The following is a 19,927-nucleotide window of genomic DNA, read 5'->3' on the forward strand; positions in this document are numbered from 1 at the left end:
ATTTTTACCCCTTTTTGGAAATAATCCTTTGGGATTGACAGAGTAGTTTTGCTGTTGTGCAGGCCTTTTCTTGAATATAAGCAATGTTCCTGGAGTAGTACTGTTGATGTGGCCTAAAAACCAACTGAATATTGTGTGGCCATTTTTATTAACTCTTGAAATGTATGTGAAAGGGGATGGGGAAATCCCCAAACATTTCATATACTTCTGTATGTGCTCCTCTTAACAGGCACTGGAACCAAAGCCCTCCTGGCTGCTGCAAGCTTCCTCCCGGCAAAGCATTACACTGTAGTCCCAGCATGTGTTTCAGTTCAGCTGTGTCCCAGGTCACATAAATGTTTTCCCTCCTGTGTTCATCAAACCCCTTTGGGGTCTGTGTTATTCTTTAATATTTCTGTATATTATTTTTGCAGTGTTTAAAAACCAGCCAACCCAACCCCACTTTTTCTGTCTTGATAGCTTTCTGTGATATAAGGAAATCATAATACCTGAGTTCAGTGGCTTACTACTGCAGGAATAAATTCGTGCTTTTGCCTTGTATCTTAGAAGTGGTGGAAAAAGTATAAGACGTGGTTGCCAGAACTCAAGTGAATTGTAAGATAACTTCTGAGAATGTATGTCAAAATTTTCCTTATAAGATAAGAACTTAATGTGGTCAAACTGCTTGTTCCCTTTAGGAATAAAGAAAGGAAAATCAATTCATTCTTTTCTATAGCTTTGCTGTATAATTTGTAATGTTTTTGAATTTAAAGAATACAGTCAGTACCTTCTTGGAAGCTCAGGTTGTGCTCGAACACCTTTTTTTCTTTCCATTCCCCCGTGTGATTATTTTTTTATTTATGGTAGATTGCATGCTGTCTGTTTGCTGAAGGTAGAGACATTGAATTATTGAGTTAGTTTTTAAGATCACGTGGCTGAATTTTTTTTCATTTAACTTGGCTGTGGCAAAAGTTTATGTAGCTTTTTCTTAAACAGTGAGGTACCAGAGCATGTCATTGGTAAGTGTATTTGTAAAAAAACTATTCTTTGTGAAAACCTCTGAAAAAATCTTTTCTAATACATGCGACTCAGTATTCCTGCTTCTGCAGGTACCTTTGGGTTCACTAAACCACACAGTTATTTTTTTGACAACTCACATGATCACTATGTCACAGAACGCCATGTATTTTCCTGTGCGGACTTGTAATTTCACTTATCTGCATACTGCTGCTTTCTGAAATTAGTATTTCTTTAATTACTATTTCCAAAGGTATTATCTTTTGAGAATAATTGCTGTCACTAACCCCATTAGCAAAGCGGTGCTGCTTCTGGCATGCAGGTGGGGCCAGTGTTGTGTGGTATGGCCTGCACCTGAAACCTGAGAGAGAATCTGTTTTTTGTTTCAGGTGCTAAGAAGTAGGGCAGCTCTCCCCTGAAATCCATTTCCAGAAAGATGCTCTTAAATGGTGTTGCAGTTCCTGTTGTATGAACGTAGGATGAAACTCCAGAATTGTTCTAGAAATCTTCATTGCCATGCTACACTGTTTATTTTCAAGGGTTATGCTGAGCTCTCTTTAAATAGTTCAAGCAAGCAGCTCCTCACCTTGCACTGACTTCTGATACTGTCTGATGGTGCTTCAGGGAAATGTCAACACCAGCCGGGGAACTGGGAGGGCTGGGGGTAGGGGACAAAAAACTGCTCTAAGGTGTTGCTAGCCTGTGTTCAGTGTAAAAGGGATCTCAAGCTGGCTATGTTTTAGTGCATCTGAATGATTCCTGATTGTCTCAAAACTGTTATATAGTGACCTACGTTATTGCTTCCAGAACCTTCATTTAAATAAATCACGGGTTTCTGTGTGGTAATATTTGTTCAGACTGGTTTGCCTGCTGTCTTTCATACCCCAGCATGAAGCCGAGGTTTAGAGACAAACAGAACCTCTTCCAGGAGAGCAAGATAGGCACCTGATTGGTTTTTCTGTATTTTGTATTCATGTGTGGTCCTCTCATTTCCCTGCTTCCCACCTTTAATAGCTGTACAGTTGCATTTCACAGAGAAGTGGAATTTCCTTATCTTGTTTTGGCTTTTTCATCTCACCTGCGTGGGTGGACTTGCAGAACCAGTGTTCTAGATCTCCCTTCATCACAACAAGCGTTGTTGCCCAGTGTTGCAGATCTGTTTGAATGTATGAAAAAGCAAAACCCGTTACTGGAAGAAGATTGAAGAACTGAAGCTGACAAAGGTAAGCCAGCTGCTTAGAACCTAGTTCTGAGATGAAATGTAAAAAGAATTTCTCAGATGGGTTTACCTGTGCTCAAGGCATTGTAGAAGTAGTTTTTTGGTTTTGTTTTTTCTGCTTTGCTTACGCCCTGCCTGTCCAACACGTGACAGAAAGGGAGCAGGGGTCATACACCGTGTATGATGATAAAAGGGTATTTTGGTTTTTATGATTATATCATAGGTGACAACTTTGCCTTGACAGAAATAATTCATTCCAATATTTACATCAGCAAGGTTCAGAAGTAAAAAGTGCTTTTCTGCTAACTACGCTTGCCACAAGAGCACACATCTGTGTATAGAAGATGTCAAGTATGTCATTGGTTGCTCTTGCTTATTTCAGAAACAGCTAATAAGAAACAGAAATAAAGATAACACTATAAAGCACAGCAGAAGTTTGCAGAGTACCACAGCTTTATTCCTGGAGGTTGGATGCTGCTGGCAGTCCTTAGACAGTTAGCCCACTCCTCTGTACAGATGCAGTCCACTGATGAGATGCTAGTGGAGACAAAGATGCTAGCCAAAGTGGACTGCTGCATTTGAGGCTTTGGCACATCATTTTTCTGTTAATTTATGACCCACATGTTGCAATGCTTGACTATTCCCATTAAATATTGCCAGGCTTTATTCATGGGGAGGGAGTAGGTGTGGCAGACGGGTCTTTAACTTTCTTAATATTTTATTGACCAGAATGCTGTACAGGCTTTAATTTTTTAGCTGTTTTTCTTTCCAACAAACTCATTTTTTCCCATAAAAGTTAAGCACAAGAGGATACGTTGTTCTGAGTTCTGTCAGCTCTTTAGTTTTATGTACATGAAACTTTGATGTTTTCCAATATGCTGCAATTAGTTATGCGGTATCTTAGCTGTAGCGCAGCACATCATACCTGTTTCATTTCAAATGTCAGTTTAAGAGACAGTATAGCAGCTGCAGTCATTGCTCCCTCAAGGATAAGACTGATGTATGCTCCTTTATATTTTTCCCTTTTCAGCCAAGTAAGTGCTCGTGTTTTGCTACATTCACCAGTTCCTGATTTTTATTAGGGTTTGGAGTATTCACATTTCAGCCTTGTCTGTTTTGCAGGTTACTTTGTCTCTCTTCATTCAAGTGAAGTCATAGTCTATGAAGCACTCGGTTTAGACCCATGAAAAACTGACACCAAAAGACCAAGCAAGCAGAGTAAACCAAGGGAGCCTTCTGACGCCTGTAACTAGTCTTCTGGTGGCAACTTTGAGGAAGATTTGATTCTTGTGGTCACAGGGAAAGAAGGTCCAGCCACAGGCATGTAATAAATGATGCTTAATAAATGATTCCAAAAAGCTGCCTTTATGTGTTTGCTTTTACTTGTGATTGCTCAATTAGGTTCCAAAAAGTGCTAGGGTGAGTCTCTAGATGGACTGTTGGTTTTCCACTTGGTTGGTCCTCTGCAGTGTGCAGGCTGACTTGCAATTCCAGCGCTAACAAGAGGGACAGAGTTTTCCAGGGAGAAATAGGGAGAGAGTCTTCAGCTTCTCAGAATACCCTGCTGCATCTCAGGCATGTCCAGGGAGCCTTACAGGCTGGGATTTAAATAAAACCGGTAATTTTAAAACAGAAAATACAGGGGAGAGGTAGGTAAGAGGCACCAACCAAACATTTCTCCATTGCACAGCATAAACACCGTTCTGTTGTGACGTTATTTGCAGAGATGTGTAGGCTGGGGATTGAAATAGGATTGTGTACAAAGTCGAAGCATCACACCGTATTTCAAGCTGCTACAACAAATTAACTATTTAATTAACACTTTGCTAATGTTGTGCATACACTTGTTGCCTCCCAGCATGAAAATAAAACAAATAATTGCAATAAGCTTTCTGCCCAATAGAAGTTACTGTAATAGAATGAGAAACTTTGTCCTGCACTTCGAGTAAACGGAAGCAATGGGAAGCTGTCAGAAGGAGGACAGTGTTGCATATTAGATACGGGGGGTGGGGGGAAATTAAATTGAGAGGGCTCTGTGTCCATCGCCTACAGCTCAGTATGCAGTTCAAGCTGATGGAGTGCCATTTCTCTCTGGTAACATAGCAACTGGACCACACCTCCTGCTATAAGATGCTAAAGAGCCCTTTGAGCACTATCTGGTGTACTGCAAGGGAACTGCACCATTTTTAATTACCACAGCATTGCCAGCTGATACTCGCCCTGCCCCCCCCCCCCCCCCCCCCCCCCCCCCGCCCCGCCCCCCCCCCGGAATAGCAAGGAAATTCTTCATTCTCTGTCAAGTAATCCTGTTTTTTCATTCACTGTTTGTGTAGTAATCCTATTTATATTGCAGAAGAGGACTATGTTAATTTTAAATTAATACCAGAATTGTATCTATCGGTGCATTTTATTTTGTTTCGAAGTAAGTTTTTGATTAAAAATAAGCATTCTTGTCCACCTGATGCTCGTCTCATTTAGCACTCCTGTGTGGTGGTATTATGTTAACATTTTGGAAGAATACTCAAGGATTTGAGCATGTTTTTCTTCTCGCTTAGACTTTGCAAATGACTGAAAAGCTTTCCCCACTCCTAACCTCTCTTCTGTTGTGCAACAAAAGAGCTTTCCTTTAAGCATCTTGGTTTCCAAGCACAAGAAATCGTCTCTGGGCATTACTGAACGTTTGACTTAAGGTGTGATGAATCCTCTTATGCCAAGTTGAATTTTTTGATGTATACTGTAGATTAATGTTTAGCTTAGCTAAAACAAGTGTGGAACCAGTATTGTTCAGAGTTTCTCTTTTCAGGCTGTTTTGTTCGGCTCTTGGGTTTTGTACCAAAAAAAAAAAAAAAAGCTAAGTCTGCATTGGATGTCACAGCCTGACTGTTCTGTCAAGGCTGTTTCCTTTGCTGCCTGTCTTAGGAAGATGATTGTTGCATTGTAACAGTGCAAAAACTTTATTCTGGCTTCGTGACCTGCATGAGGGAAAGCCTTTTAAACTATCTGAAAACTTACTTACTGATTTATTTTAACATATTGGTTTCTTACTGTAGCAACTTAACAGTTGTTGTCATTGCACTTTGGTATCAGCTTGGGGAGGGGGCGTGTTTTGGTGATGTATGGCAAAACAGCCACTGTAAAATAACGCTATTGGTGTTGCTGTACTTCAGGGTACCCTTTTTTTCTGAGCACTTAAAAAACAAATCCTAGCGTAGGTCAGAAAGCTTGTGGTGGCAGCTTGTGACTTGAGTGCATCAAAACCAATAGCCTACCTAAAACAATATAAGACTGTACTTGGAGCTGTGCATATATAGTAAATCTGTGACAATATTGTGAAAACTACATGAAAATGCAAATATACCATTTTGTTAACTTGATAATGCTTATGCATCCCCTCCCCATTCTGTCTTTATAGGTCTACGAGGGCTAATCAATCTTGGGAACACATGTTTTATGAACTGTATTGTCCAGGCACTTACCCACACTCCACTGCTGCGAGATTTCTTCCTCTCCGACAGGCACAAATGTGAAATGCAAAGCCCCAGCTCTTGTCTGGTCTGTGAAATGTCTACGCTTTTTCAGGAGGTGAGTGCTGTTTGCAGCAGTAGCATCGCCTTTCCACAGATGCTGGCTGGTTCTTAGCCCAAACGGGGTTGTGTTCTATTTGCAAATATAAAGGGAATGTAAATTATATTTCCCCTCAAGGTGTGGCAAAACAGAGCAATAAAGGTTGAATGAGACCTTACTGTCAAAAATACCCAATTACTAAAAAAGAAGCTATTGACCTTTTAATTCCTATTCTTAAGTCACTCTTGTTTAGGCAAAGCTGGTATTGGAAATAATTACAGTGCTGCCTGCTCTTCTGAGACTGATCTGCGAGTCTATAGTCTTAAAGCTGAATGTGTGCTTTAATTAAAGGTGCAAGTTGTAGCTGGAAAATATGTCACAGGCTCTTTGGGTGATAATGGGTATGAGACTAAAGCAGTAGTATATAGCATTGTGGTTTAAGGCGCTGGATTATGTAGGTCTGTATAAATATTTTAAAGATCTTGATGCAGTGTTTTCTAACAGGGAGAAACATCTTTGCTATCAACTCTTACGTGAAACCCGTTAATGGCCAGGAGGGTGTAGAAAAGTGAATGTGTTGGTACAGTTTGTACCTTCTGTTATTGAGCAACTCTTCTTTCCCATTCTGGATCAGGTGTCTGGCTTTGCAGTGTGCCTTTCTCTGTAGGTCTAGCCTGTGCTGCAGGAGACAGGCACAGGCTTTTCCTTAATAAATAGTCAAAGAGCTTTATTAACTGCCTTAGTTCTGTATCAGTAATGTAAGGACTGTGGCTAGACTCGGGCTTCTAGTTCTAAGCTGAGTCTTTAAAAACAAACAAATCCAGTTCTGTGTGTTTCCCTCAGTGGTGGATCTGCTTTATTGGTAAGTAAAAAAACAAACCAACACACCCCCCCTCCAACAACTGGAAAAAAACCCAGGAGAAAAAAAAAAAGGCAAGCTATAGTGCATGCTGTCACAGAGCATTTAAGGTATTTAAGATAGCTGGAGATGTTTGTATGCAGAGCATGTCTTTTGTGTGTATGCTGTCAGGGAAGTTTGTTCAAACTGAGAAAGCCTGAAAATAGCTTTATCTTGTGATTTTCAATTTGATTTTACTTCTGTGCCTTTTTCACCAGAGTTGATTCTTTTTGCTCATTGCAGGTGAGTTAAGCGTATACGGAAGGTAAAGTCCCCCTCAGACATTCCAGGACAAAGTTGTTTTCTGCTTCTATTTGGCACTCATTAATTTGCTACCTTTCATGCTGCTTATCAGTCGTTAGTTGTATGTTATACTTCCTATTTTTTGATTTATTTTTCAGTTATCCCTGAGTCTGTCAGGAAAGGAGGTAAAAACAAAAGACAAGCATACCAATAGGTGGAAGCTGGAGGTTTATTGAAACCAGGCATGCAGCTAAACGGGGAAAAACCACTCTGCCTAGATAAAAAAGTTCAGTCATGGTATAGAAATATACAGTTTCTGTATGCTGTTAATATAGAAACCTATTTACTTTTTTTTAAAAAAGGTACTATTTTCATCTTGATATCCTCTCATCAAATTGTGGTATAAAGTCTCATTTCAGTGAATATCACCGCATTCTGTTTATGCACGTGCATTTTTTTAAAAATCCCTTGGGAAAGGGGAAATGAGTGTTATGTTACAGATTGAGGGGCTGGAGGAAAGATCAGGACTGTCTGGGTAATGATTTTTATTTCCATTTTTGCATGTGGAGCCCTGTTGATGGCCTAGGATGCCTTTTGCTAGACTATGTACAAGCACGTAGCAAAGAATAAGCTGTTACCCAAAACAGGGCTTAAATGCAGCATTTGCGTTACGGTTGTAACAAAATTTAATTTCACACACAACTTTGGGAATCTCAGCCTTCATTTTCCCCAGTGAAAACTCACGCCTACGCTTGCATTAGTTCTAATAATTAACGTTCTGTGACACGGGGATATGTGAATGAGGGAAGAGCCATATCTGTGACACCAGACTGTGAAGATAGCAGTGCAGGGGTCTCTGTCCTTATTTCACATTGAAATACTGCAGCTGTGTGCTGTGGGAGGACAGCAAAAAGTGACTCAACCACCTTGAAGTAAAACTAGAGCTTAGCCCTCCGCAAGCCAAACTGTAGTGTCTGTAACCAGCTCGGTCTATTTTAACTTGCAAGCAGTAAATACCGTGTTATGTTTATAGCTCTGTCAGCACTCGTTGTAAAATTCTGTTTCCCAGTGAGTTTTAATTTCTCTGCAGTCAGAATTAAAACCAAAATGTTGCATTTTTGGAGCAGACTGGTTATAGTTTCATGTCCCCGCTATATGCAGTGATTATGATGAAGATCCTGTGCTGTCTTTGCAGAGATGTGCTCTGAGCGAAGGAAGGCTAACCAGTGGAGATGTCAGTGCTCTGGTTAAGAATTCCTTTGTAATTGAATTACTGTGGAAACTTTGGTTCAGGTTCTGTCTTGTTTTTAGGTAGCTTTCCCACCGGGATTAACTGATGTAGTTATCCCAAGGCATTTCACCCAGTGACAAACGATCTGGGCAAGGGTTAACTTCATCTCCGCTCCACCCCTCTTTTCTGAAGGTGTGATCTTAGGCAGATGGAATGCCAGGGGATCTGGTGAATGCATGCCACTAAGAACTCTCCAGGAGCAAGAGACATTGTTTGGAATGTTAAATAAAACTTCCTATACTTAAATAGGAAAGTTTTTGCTATTTGTCTTGTTCCTTCTTTTAAGATCTTTTAGTTATATAGTTTGTGTGATTTTTCTGTGAAAATAGGAAGCTACAAAGTTCTTCCACCTTGAAGTAGGTTGCTGGTGGCTAATGAGTATCAGATGGTTCTCAGAATCGAGGGGTTTTTTCCCTGGTAGCTTTTCCTGCAAATATGCCAAGCATTGACCTCTGTTTTAAAAATATTTGACTGCATCAATTAACATCCTCATTTGTGCTACTTGAAACCTATTTCTCAATAGAATCATGACATGAATTACACTGCATAAGAAAAGGAATGGAAAGGATTTGGGAATAACATAGTGGTGAAACTGGATGGAGGGAAGATAGAGCACACATAATCCATTCATTGAGCCTTTTGGCAGAAAGGGTTTGTGCACTACTTTTTACCTACTGGCGTTTGTGTTTTAGTTTTGCTTCACCAATGAAAATTAATTTCGGGATGGTCCACACCCTAAGGTTTATCTAAATCCTTTACAGAATGGCCATTCGGGATGGTAGGATTAACAGATCTGTATCTCTGTGTACTCTGGAATAGTGAGAATACCTGGGAATATAGCAGAATGCAGCATATCTACCAGAGATGTAAAAGAACAAAGCCTTCTTTATTCCCATCATTACTCATCCTCATGAGCCTATCAAAGTGCACAGCACAACTACGTGGAGAGGTGAGAAGTGAGGACAAAAAGGAAAAAGAACGAGATGATTTATGGCTTTGATGTCTTAAGATGGTACGCTGTTGAAATGGCTTGTGTATAAAATAAGTTACAGCAAAGGTAGAAGGGAGAAAAAGTAGTTACGGCTTTTTACAGAGGCAGAGGCTTTGCGTTTTGTCACGGGAAGTGCAGGGTTTTTGCTGACCTAGTAAAATCTTTTCTCTGAGATAAGTATAGAACGCACAGGGCGTGTGCGAGCAGAATGGTTTTTCTGACTCCTTGAACCATTGCTCTTTGGGAAACCTGCAGCCAGGTGTGTGTTTATTCTGAAAGGCACGCATCTTAGCCACTCCATTTATCCATTGTAAATTTTCAGAACACTGAAAGTCTTAATTAAGAACCAGTTTCCAAGAGGAGGTTTTAGCTTCTCAAATTGTACAGGATTTATGCCTATAAATTCTTGATTACAAAGCTCGGAGACTGTTCAGTTGATACGTATATAGGATAGATCAAATGTATCTGTTTGGTCATGTAATTAGGAAACTTCTGTGCATGAGTTTTTGGCAAAAGGAGAAAGAACAGATGTGTGTGGTGGTGGATTTTTTGTTTTCTTTTATTTTTTTAAACCTGACTGGTATCTGTATATTGTTGGTAACAATCATGCAAAATACAAAGCTTAGAGTCCTCTAAATCAGAGAACAAGTGTTTTAAGTCCAAAAAAAGAAAATACTGTTACTTGGGTTGTGTGTAAGAATGGAGGCTTTGAATCCTGGCTTGGTGGTTTGGGTTTTTTTTTTCTTCTTTTTATTCTGGAACAGCGATCAAACAGTGTATTACCAAGCATTTTCAAATTGCTCGAACTAGTTCTCTTTGATATAAACAACTGATACTGCTGAATTGAAAACAAATTTAAAGAAAAATTGTTTTAAATCATATTGGTAAGAACTGTGCTATTGAAGCCTTTTAAAGGTAACGTGTAAATACATTGTTATTTATATTTGCGCACTTTAATGAGAAGGTTTGTGTCAGAGTGATTGAGCAAGACTTTACATGGACTTTTTTTCCTTCCTGTGGTTGGAACAGCTCCAGTAGGCTGCTCTTCCCAGCAACAAGGAAATGAGAGATGGGGTGGAAGTTTTATACATTCTAGTTAAAATATTGCCTTTGAATGTGCTTAGATCCTTTTGTTTCATTTTTATTAGAACAGTGAAGCTTCCCCCCACCCCCACATGTATTCAACAGCATTCTTACTAGGTGTGTTTCTAGTTTCCGTGTGCTAATGGCTAATAATTTGATAAAGCTTCTTGTTAGATTCTTCTAATACTAACGAAGCACTAGAGAATGTAAAATCTGCTGGCAGGTCTAGTGTCTGCAATGGAGTAATTATGGAGAGTGCTGTTGGTTAAAATGACCGGAGAGCTCTGGGACTAATTGTAAGGAGTGACAGAACAGAGAAGTTTTATTGCTGCAGTTCCCTGAATTATGTTGAGCAGCAGCTGCGTCAGCAGATTTCAATTACCATACTACTGCTTCAGTCCCTTGGTGTCATTCTTGCTGGCATCGGAGTTAACTATTGATTTTTTTTTTATTATTATTTATTTATAGAAACATTTTGTGTTATTTGGCTGCAGAGGTGTATCTTCCTGTTTAGAAAAAACAGAGCTTGCAATAAAGAAATTTCTTTGCCAGGAAATAATACTAAAGCCATTTAGAAAACCCTACATATATGAGGACTAGATGAGACGATTGTACTGCCTTTTCCTTATGTGTCCCTGAAAATACAGTGTGTTTTATCTGGGTAGGTTTGTAGCCCCGATGCCTGTACTTGCACTGGTATAAAATGCTCAGAGACTGGGCAGGGAGAGGCTTAGGGCTGGGGAAGGAAGCCTCGCTTTTCCAATGAGAGTGATAAATTATTTACTGCTGGTGTTTTAATTCTTATTTTTGTTCTGTATCTTTCCTGCTTACTGTCTTCTGTTTGGGAAAATAAAATTTTGCCATATGAACACACAATATGAAATTGTGGTGTTGCAGGCACACTTTACTGGTAAATACCTTTTCGAAAGGTTAGGTAGGGAAGGCAGGATGACTTGAAAATTTTCCCTTCTTAAAAATGTTAAATACAACCTGAAGGCCAAGGGAATAAACTCTTTTGGGATCTCTGCTTTGCTTTTGGAGCTGGTATCACAGTGCAGGGGCCCTTGAACAGGTAGAGAGGTCAGCCTGCTCGGGAAGGGACTCAGCTTTAGGATCTGACCCTGGATGCTGGAATCGGCAGCAGCAGCAGTGGGAACCCAGGAAGATGAAAGTACAGGAGCTGTAGCAGCAGCACCTGGATAGAAATGGAGAGAGTGAAGGAATGAGCTGCACCTTAACCTGGGAAAACACAGACCCTTAGTATAGGGGTTTTTTGGGAGGATGGGGTTGTTTGTTTTTTAAAGTGGGACCTGGCTGGTTTATATTTATTAAAAAAAAAAAAAAGAGCATGGATTTCTGTAGGCACTTCTGTCCTCTTCTGTGCGGATTTACCTCCCCAGCTGTGTGTCACTGCTCAGCAGTGGTGTTTCACATCATGGTTTTGCTGACTGAATAATTTGTCTGTGCGCTCTCTGATACGCTTCTGGCAAAATCACCTGGGGGGGGCAATTGCAGTCGCTCCTGTAGCCAGCTCATCAAATTTTGACTGAAGCAGATTAAGAAGCAGCTGCAGGAGCTGGTCCAGGACCAGATCTCTGGGCAGCGACACCCTGCAGGAGCACTGATGGGCAGCTGGCATTGGGGATAGGCGGATGGAGTGGTACCTTCAGTTCTGCAAACAGCTGTGCTGGATAAAGTTGTTTCTAAAGCCTTGTGCTGTAATAGCTATACTGTGTAAGGCCGAAACTGGCATGAGGCTGCTATCCTGCTTGTAAATTTTTCCTTAAAGGTGTAGGAGTGCGTGCAGCCGTTGGATGCGACGCGTTACCATGGCTTGGCTCAATGGCTGGCCAACAGCTGGCCTCTAGTATTCTCATCTTCAGTCTTTGTCCTGGTTTTGGGGGGCGTATAATTTGTGAACAATTATGAAAAATTGCTGATTTCTTGCAAATGTAGGATTCTTCCCTACTTCCCCCCACCCCTGGCTATTTCAATAAAACCCAGTGGTATCAGCAAGGCATTTTTGAGTGTTGTTTGTGTCCACCTTACTCAGCCTCCTTCCCCTGCCTTTCTTTGGCTAATCCATCACAAAATGATGGAATTTCAAGGGAGAAAACTGAGGTGCTCAGTTCTGAGACCACTTCTTCAGTAGCCTGTGATAAAATTATATCTCTGTGTTTTATTATTAGGCCATCAGAATTAAATGGTTTTAATTTATTTGACTAATTGCACTCATTTAAGTTTTTAATAATTAAATGCGCTGAGGCTGTGTAACTTGTTAACAGTCATGTCCTTCTCTTTGCTTTGAGCAGTTTTACTCTGGGCACCGATCTCCTCACATTCCATATAGGTTATTGCACCTGGTATGGACTCATGCACGGCATTTAGCAGGGTACGAGCAACAAGATGCACACGAGTTCCTCATTGCTGCATTAGATGTGCTACACAGACACTGCAAAGGTAAGGCTTGTACCAAGTCTTCAGCCAACAAGGAATATTGGATCAAAAGGAGGTAGAACAATCCCTGTAGTGTCTTTCAATAAACAGTCTTAGCAAATTCCTTTTAAGATGTTTGGTAGACTTAAAGGAAAAGATTTATAAATAAATAAACAATTTCAACTGTCAAAAATTACCTGGAGTTAGAAGCAGACAAGCCTGTACCTTGGTTTGAATCACCTTCTTCTTGTATTGGTTATGAGTCACTGTCTTTTCTTTTAAATTGCTGTTTTAATTCTATTTATACTTGAGGTAGTTAGAACTCTTACTCAGTGTGTCATGGGACCAATGAATATAACATAGGGGAGGCTATGGCTGTTCTAAAATATTATCCTACTGTATTTATGATGCCAAATTACTTACAGAAATGTGAATAAAAAATTAGTATTTGTTTTTGGTATCTTGCTTTGTTAATCTCTCTATAAAAATACATAATTGTACAATACAGTAAAAATATTCAGTGGCATGTGCTTAGAGATGAAGTGTCTTAAGTCTTGAACTGATTTGGTGGTAATATATGAAATTATGTATTTCACGTTAGTTAGCTGAATAAAATTTGAACTGAAAATTTCCCAATCTGCCAACATTTGACCTAGCTTGATTCACTTACTTAAGCACAGAAATTTTTATTATTCTTGTAAGGGAAAAACAGTAGGGCTAATAGCAAAACAAACAAACAAAAATCCTTAGTGACTGAAAATAAGCTTTAAAGCACTGAACTTTCCTCTGTTGCTCTTAGAAGCAGCACTTAGAGGTTAGTGTTTTGGCTTATTAGAGGGCTATCAAAGGGAAAGCTGCTACTGCTTCTTTGAAACATTTCGAAGTCTTGCTTTTATCTTTGAGATAGTCGTACATGGCAGCAGATGGGCTTGTTCAGATTCATCATAGGTGTTCTCCAAAAGAGTCTTCTCCAAAAAGAGTACTTCTAAGGACAGGAGTACATAGAACTTCTTCTGTAATTATTAGTATCTGTCATTTGACAATCACCAACTGAAATTCAGTAAGCCTAATTAAACTAGTGTTGAAGTACTGTAAGGAACAGCTGACCCAAATACTGACTTCTCACCTAACACCAAATACAGTCAGCTGCAAACAGAAATACTTCTTGGTTCTGTTAAAGTTTCTGGCCATGGATCCAACAAATCTGGAAGCTTTTTTGTCATCTTTGATATAAAATGATGTTTGTAATTCTTATATACTTCCTGATTAGTTTATGAAGTAGTAGTGTTCTCAGAATTGTAAAGGAAAAACTTGAAACAATAAAGGTCCCTGTGCTCTTTCCGAACTGATAAAGGATCTGAAAAGACATTTTTAAAGTGTGATTTAAAGTGGTGTTAAATGAAGAATCTATCTGATGTATCTCCTGAAATTACCAGCACAATCAAGCTTTCTCAGCAGTTTCTTTACTTTTGGTTCTGTTTGGCCTCTCCATCCCGAATGAAAATGAAACTGTGATCTGTCCTAAAACTGAAAAAATGGTATGTCGGACATTCTTTGTTGGAAAGAGTGTATGCATGCGGATGTATTTTACTACTTCTTGGATGTCACAAATCTGTTAAAAACACTTGACTTCTGAATTGTTACTGAGTTTCATAAGGGTTTTAGCCAGCTTGAATTGAATTAGGGAGTTTTGCACCTTTTAACACTGAGGTTTTTTGGATTGTGGGAAAGGTACCATTTGCATTCAGTACAAGGACTGAAATTCAGTTATTTGATGGATATCCTGAAGTTAGAGCCTACTTGCATGGGCGTAACTAAGCTGTTAGTGCTGCTAGTGGGAGGGCATTAGCACTAGATCCTTGACATCTGTGTACCCAGGTTCTTAAATTTCTGTTTCTGAAGAAATTGAAAGACTTTTATTTAACGATGGTAAATAATCTATACCACATCAAGGTAGTTTAAAAGAAGTGGTTGAGCAGTTGTGTGGGAACCAAACAAGTTAATCTAAACCAGAATTTCAAGTATGGTCATGATAAACCACTTCTGGAATGAACTAGTTTGCTATGTAATGAGAACATTTTCCCACTTGTATATGCACACAGGCACACACACAAATGTGAAGTATACATATGTAAAAATATTATTACTAATAGTGAGAACTAAGTCCTAAAGCTACAATAAATAATGACTCCCCTGCCAATACTAAATAATTTACCGAATCAAAAAAACTTTTAAAGTTTCCAGTCGGTATTAATCAAGTTCTAAGATTAACACATAGTGAAGTAAAATAAAGTCACGGGGAAAATTTTGTCCCAAAGCCCCAGCTTTTGGACATTACTTGTGATCACAAAGGCTTCAGACACAAAAGTAAATCAAAGTGTTCTTCATGCTAAGAACTGTATAAATATCCAGTGATACTTGTTTGGCTGACGTTGATCACTTACTCCTTTTCCATTCCATTTATTCAACTTCTTAAGAGGTGTCCTAATGCAAGTCAGAGAGAGCTGTGAATGCTTGTTGTTGATGTCTGCCACTGTGTAAATTAGGAAAAATACATGATTTTGATGTGCATTTAAAGATAAGTTTTATAAAACTGCATCCTACAAAGTATAAAATTAACTGCTCTGAGATGATGATATAGGCTGGCTGGCACAGGTAGTTGTTCATTTTGGTTGGTTTGGTGGGGTTTTTTAATGCTGGTTGAATATATACTTCGTTTTAGGCAACTGTAAGCTTTTGGAAGCCCAGGATCCCTGTGTGACCACCCACGTAAATCCCGTCTTGGGGGTGATGGCTCACCTTGTGTTGGCAGTGTTGTGCTGCGCTGTAGCATCTGTGCAGGGCATGTTCTGAACACTTACCAGGGCTCCTCTGTGCTCTGGAGGAATACAAAATGTTTCTGAATAAAAGGGATCAGGTCTTGTCATGCCTGTGCATCACTGGTTTCCATTCCAACAGCTGGAGAAAGATGGTCTAACTGGAAAGTAGTATTCCGGTGGAGGAAGAAAAAAAAAAAGCTATTCATTACTCCTCTTTCTCTACCAGTCACCCAAAGTGTGCACAAGGTCTCTCCTTAGATGCATGCTCCAACTGGAAAAGCGAGAGCTTTCTTGAATCTGAATTTTTTCCAACCTTGCTGCTATAAATGACATTTGAAGTTGTACCTGCATTTTGTGCTGTTCCACTCTCTGTTGCTGGTATGGCAGCGCTCAGGAGTTCTGCAATGTCATCCTACCTTGGTATTTGTGGTCCTTCTCACCACAAAAGTTTCCAAATGAGATTCAGAACTTACTCTACGTTGGATAGTAGCTTCTTTATGAGAGTAACGCTGTAAGCAGCCTTGCTGTGCAGGTAGTGGCCACCTTTGTACCGAAGTCTGACCACTTCACCTGGACTTTGGCATGTATTGCCTTTGATCTTCAAAATGCACAACAACTTTGATTTTCAGTCTCTCGACTATGTTTGGTTTATAGAAGATGCTGAAAATGACCAGACATTGATCTGTTGCTTCTTGCATGTTTTCTTAGACTCTCTGTGGAGAACAAGTACCAAGTATACTCCACTCTGCATGTGGGATCCTTCAGGAGTTTCAGGGCCCTTCATTTGTTAGAGGAATGTAAATAATGGGTATTTCTGCTCAGTCTGTAAAGCATTGGGTCAGCTTTTAGTCGACATGTCGGATACATCTTAATTATCAGTGCTCTGGAAGAAACTCCGGGTTCTAATTCTGCAAACTGCCCTGACAGTCGGGTTCCAATTATCTGAACACTTTGTAGTTTACTAACTTCATCTCCGACACATTCAAACGTGGAGAAACTTAAACCAGAATTGTTGTTTTCTTGTATGGACCAAGACCGCAGTTCCAAAGTTAGTGTTCAAACCAGGGAAATCACTGGCCATGGGGGGGGGGGGTGGTGTTATTTATTGCAATAGCAACAACTGTCAGGCAACAGAGTGTGGCAGAGATGGGCATTTGTACACAAAGGTTCAAAAAAACAAGATAAAAAAAATTTAAGTAATCCTGTATTTTTATCACAAACTTTATTCAGCCAATGTTACTCAGTTGTCTGTCAAAAAAAACCAGTAGTACTTTAAAGCTGATTATTCCTCATTTATCTGGTTTTCGTGAAGCACTTTGTGTTCATCTTTAAGGAGGACTGCTACAAAGCAAACGTGAAGCCTGGTGCTAGGTATCGTGACAGAGAAAGAATGCCGTGCTGAGATTTGGGAGTAAAACACTACCCCGCTCTATGAATTGTGCATGATGTTCTTAGGAACCGTTAAAGCATATGCTTGTGAAACATGTCATCTGCTATGATCCATATAAATTTATGTGTACGCTACTCTGCCATAAAGAATAACAAGCCACATGCTCAGGACACTGGGGGCCACAGTAGACCAGAAAAGTTAACATTAATGTCTTGTTTTGATAAATGCCCTTTTAAAAATCTGGCATTTTTTAAATTTGTTTTTTTCTAATTTAAAATACACAATGGAAGGCAAAACTTATTTATATTTATTTCAAAACCAAAAGCAATGTTAAAAAATTAATCTATAGCTGTTCTTACAGTTGCTATGTATGATTTACCTTTAGTAGTATATTAAATGCCTATATATTTGAACAAAAGTTCTAATAAGCTTAGTTATTGCACAGGCACAGTAGTAACTTCTGGGTTTTTTAAAAGAAGAGTTGCATTTAATTTGAATCCAAACTTTTAAACTCAATTTTCTGCCATTCTCGTAATTACAGTTGTGTATACATTGATGTATTTCAGGTTTGGGTTTAGTCTTGTGCTGTCCAATGTCTTATAAAGAAGCTGCTGATTTTCCTAGTAGGAATTATGACCAGCTTTATAAACGAAAAATGTATGAAACTAAAATCTACTTTGTAAGACAGAAATGTTGAAGGGGAACCTTAACTTGAGTACAACAATCTAGCAGCTTCTAGTTCTCAGCTGCATAATATACCTCCTCTCAGCATCTGTTACATATTGACAAGTGTGAGTAGGTGGTAATCTTTTTTTTCTTTCTTTTTCTTTTTTTTTTTTTCCTCCTCTCCAACCAAATGTCATGGGAAATAATGTTGAGTGGGTAATGGCCTTCTGTTTTTGCTGGAAACAAGCTTGCAGGATATTCTTTTGAGACCCTCTCATCACTGATCCTAATTGACTTGTATAATTGAAAAGGGAGTATTGGTTCTCTCCTGCCCGCAGAAATGGCTGCCTGTTAAAGGTGTCCAGCAGGGATGGTACCTGTGGTCCAGGGAGAACCTCTAGATGCTGTTTCTTTGCTTCTGCCCCCTCGAAACAAAACAGAGGGAGATAATGTTTCAAATGGTGAGATTACAGGGATGTGGCAGTTGCATGTTGCTTCTTGAAAAGCAAGAGTTTTTTAAAAAGATAAAAAACATTAAATTCTTCTTTGAAAATCCGCACATAGTCTTTAGAGCTTATAAGTGATCTTTCTCTAAAGGTGAAGAATGTCTTGTACCATCTCCATACTGTATGCTTCATTCATTAGCTTAGCATAATCGAGACCTTATAATAAATTCAGCAAGATTTAGCTGAAATTCCCGTCAAGGAATGCCTGAGACTGGGTCTGATAACCCCCAACTTGAACCTCACACATTTGAAATCTAATTTTAGAGCATTTTGTTCAAGAGCCATTTTAAGGAACCAATATGCTTTTCTTGACAATTCAAACAAAAGTTTCTGAAGAGGCAGCTGAGTGAGAGCTTTTCTGCAGCATTTAGGATCTAATTAACTGAAGTGGCCCATTGCAGCTTAGTGTAGGTGTCACCTCTGTGTGCTTTTCCAGTGTCAGGTGGAACCTTTGTCAGTTTATATAATATTTTTCAACAAACTTCTAAAGCTTCATTGGAAAAAAAATACAATTATTCCTTCCTGCTGCAAGAAGACTCTAGGTAGAGCACCTTAGACACAAGAAAAGTTGTGGGTTTTTGCCCTGTGCTTTCAGTTTCTTCACGTGTGTTTTTTTTGTTTTTTTTTTTTTTTTAATCTACTTGACCAGAAATAAATTGGTTTTGAAGAATAGCTGGCATTTGAGGAGTCAACATCTTAGTAGTCCAGTTTCAGAAATTAAATACTTCCTAGGAAGTTACAGATGCTAGGAAACCTGGCAAAACTTAACTCTGCCCTAGCCCCATTTCTGCTGTAGGAGATTGGAAGGTATCTTAACAGGGACTTTATAAAATAATGAGCTGGTGCTGTGAAGTTGTTTGTGTGTGCATCTCTGTACAAAGGAAAACCAATTGCATCTGTCCTACCCAAGGAAAATAAGCAGAAAAGTCTTGGAAATCAAAGAAAAAGCGTGTCACTCCTAGTTCACCTACGAGGAATGGAAGGAGTAGGCTTCAAAGGCAAGAACTGTGCCAAGGAATTTTTGGTTATTTAATGCTCTGGTTAGTCTAAGAAAGTTGAATTGGCCTAATCTTAGCACTCAATAAAAATTAATTGCTGTGCTCCTGAGACCTGCAGTGACAGTTTATAATCCATAAAAGGTGGGAATGTGTTCATTGTCTCACTTGGGAATTGAGAGGATTGCCGTGTCTCTGAAAAAGCTGGAGGAAGACATGGCGCTTCCCGCTTCAGATAAGGACATCTCTTATTTTCTCACTGGTGCAAACAGAAAGTACACCCATTTATGTTGGAAGGACAGCAGGCTGGAGATTAATGGGTCTGCACAAACCTCCTGCCCTCACTGTACTCTCAGAAGTTGCCTGGGATAGAATTAAAAAAGTTGCATTTGTTGACGTTTCTCCTTTGTTGATGTGGGAAAATAATGTGCTATTGAATACTCTGCCGAAGCAGAACCCCGTGCTTCTGTGGTAAAGGGCTGGCAGTTTGTTTAGATACAAATGTTGCATGGTGCTAAGTGAAGTTGAAATACTCATTTTTATGAACCACGTTGGCAACTCCTTCCTCTTAGGAACTGATACCAGATAGCACAAAGCAAACCTCTGTAAAGGGAGGTAGGGGTTTGGCTAACTGCTTAAAGCTTCACCTCTACAGGAGTTAACTGCCTCTAGTCACCCTCTGATTATGTTTTATATTTTTCTAGAAGTTCTCTTCTTGTGTCCTTGGGTCTTCTTCAATGCATAACATTTTCAGGGTTCTATATTGTCTATGTGAACTTGCAGTGTGTTTATAAGTTTGTGTTACAAAGAGTTACTGGAGACACAGCCCG

The 19,927-nt window shown here is 39.4% G+C and overlaps 1 protein-coding gene across 4 annotated transcripts in view; it reads left to right on the plus strand.

The window, feature by feature from the left end:
• The window catches only part of USP22 (ubiquitin specific peptidase 22), a 110,832-nt gene that overhangs the window by 77,674 nt on the left and 13,231 nt on the right, over positions 1 to 19,927 (plus strand). For all 4 annotated transcript variants that reach the window (XM_040593596.1, XM_040593595.1, XM_040593593.1 and 1 more), the window contains 2 exons: positions 5,628 to 5,797; positions 12,598 to 12,745. In XM_040593596.1, coding sequence (XP_040449530.1) covers positions 5,628 to 5,797; positions 12,598 to 12,745 — 318 coding nt within the window. The remainder of the gene's footprint in view (positions 1 to 5,627; positions 5,798 to 12,597; positions 12,746 to 19,927) is intronic.

Source organism: Falco naumanni, chromosome 4, assembly GCF_017639655.2.
Source record: "Falco naumanni isolate bFalNau1 chromosome 4, bFalNau1.pat, whole genome shotgun sequence".
Classification (NCBI taxonomy): Eukaryota; Metazoa; Chordata; class Aves; order Falconiformes; family Falconidae; genus Falco; species Falco naumanni.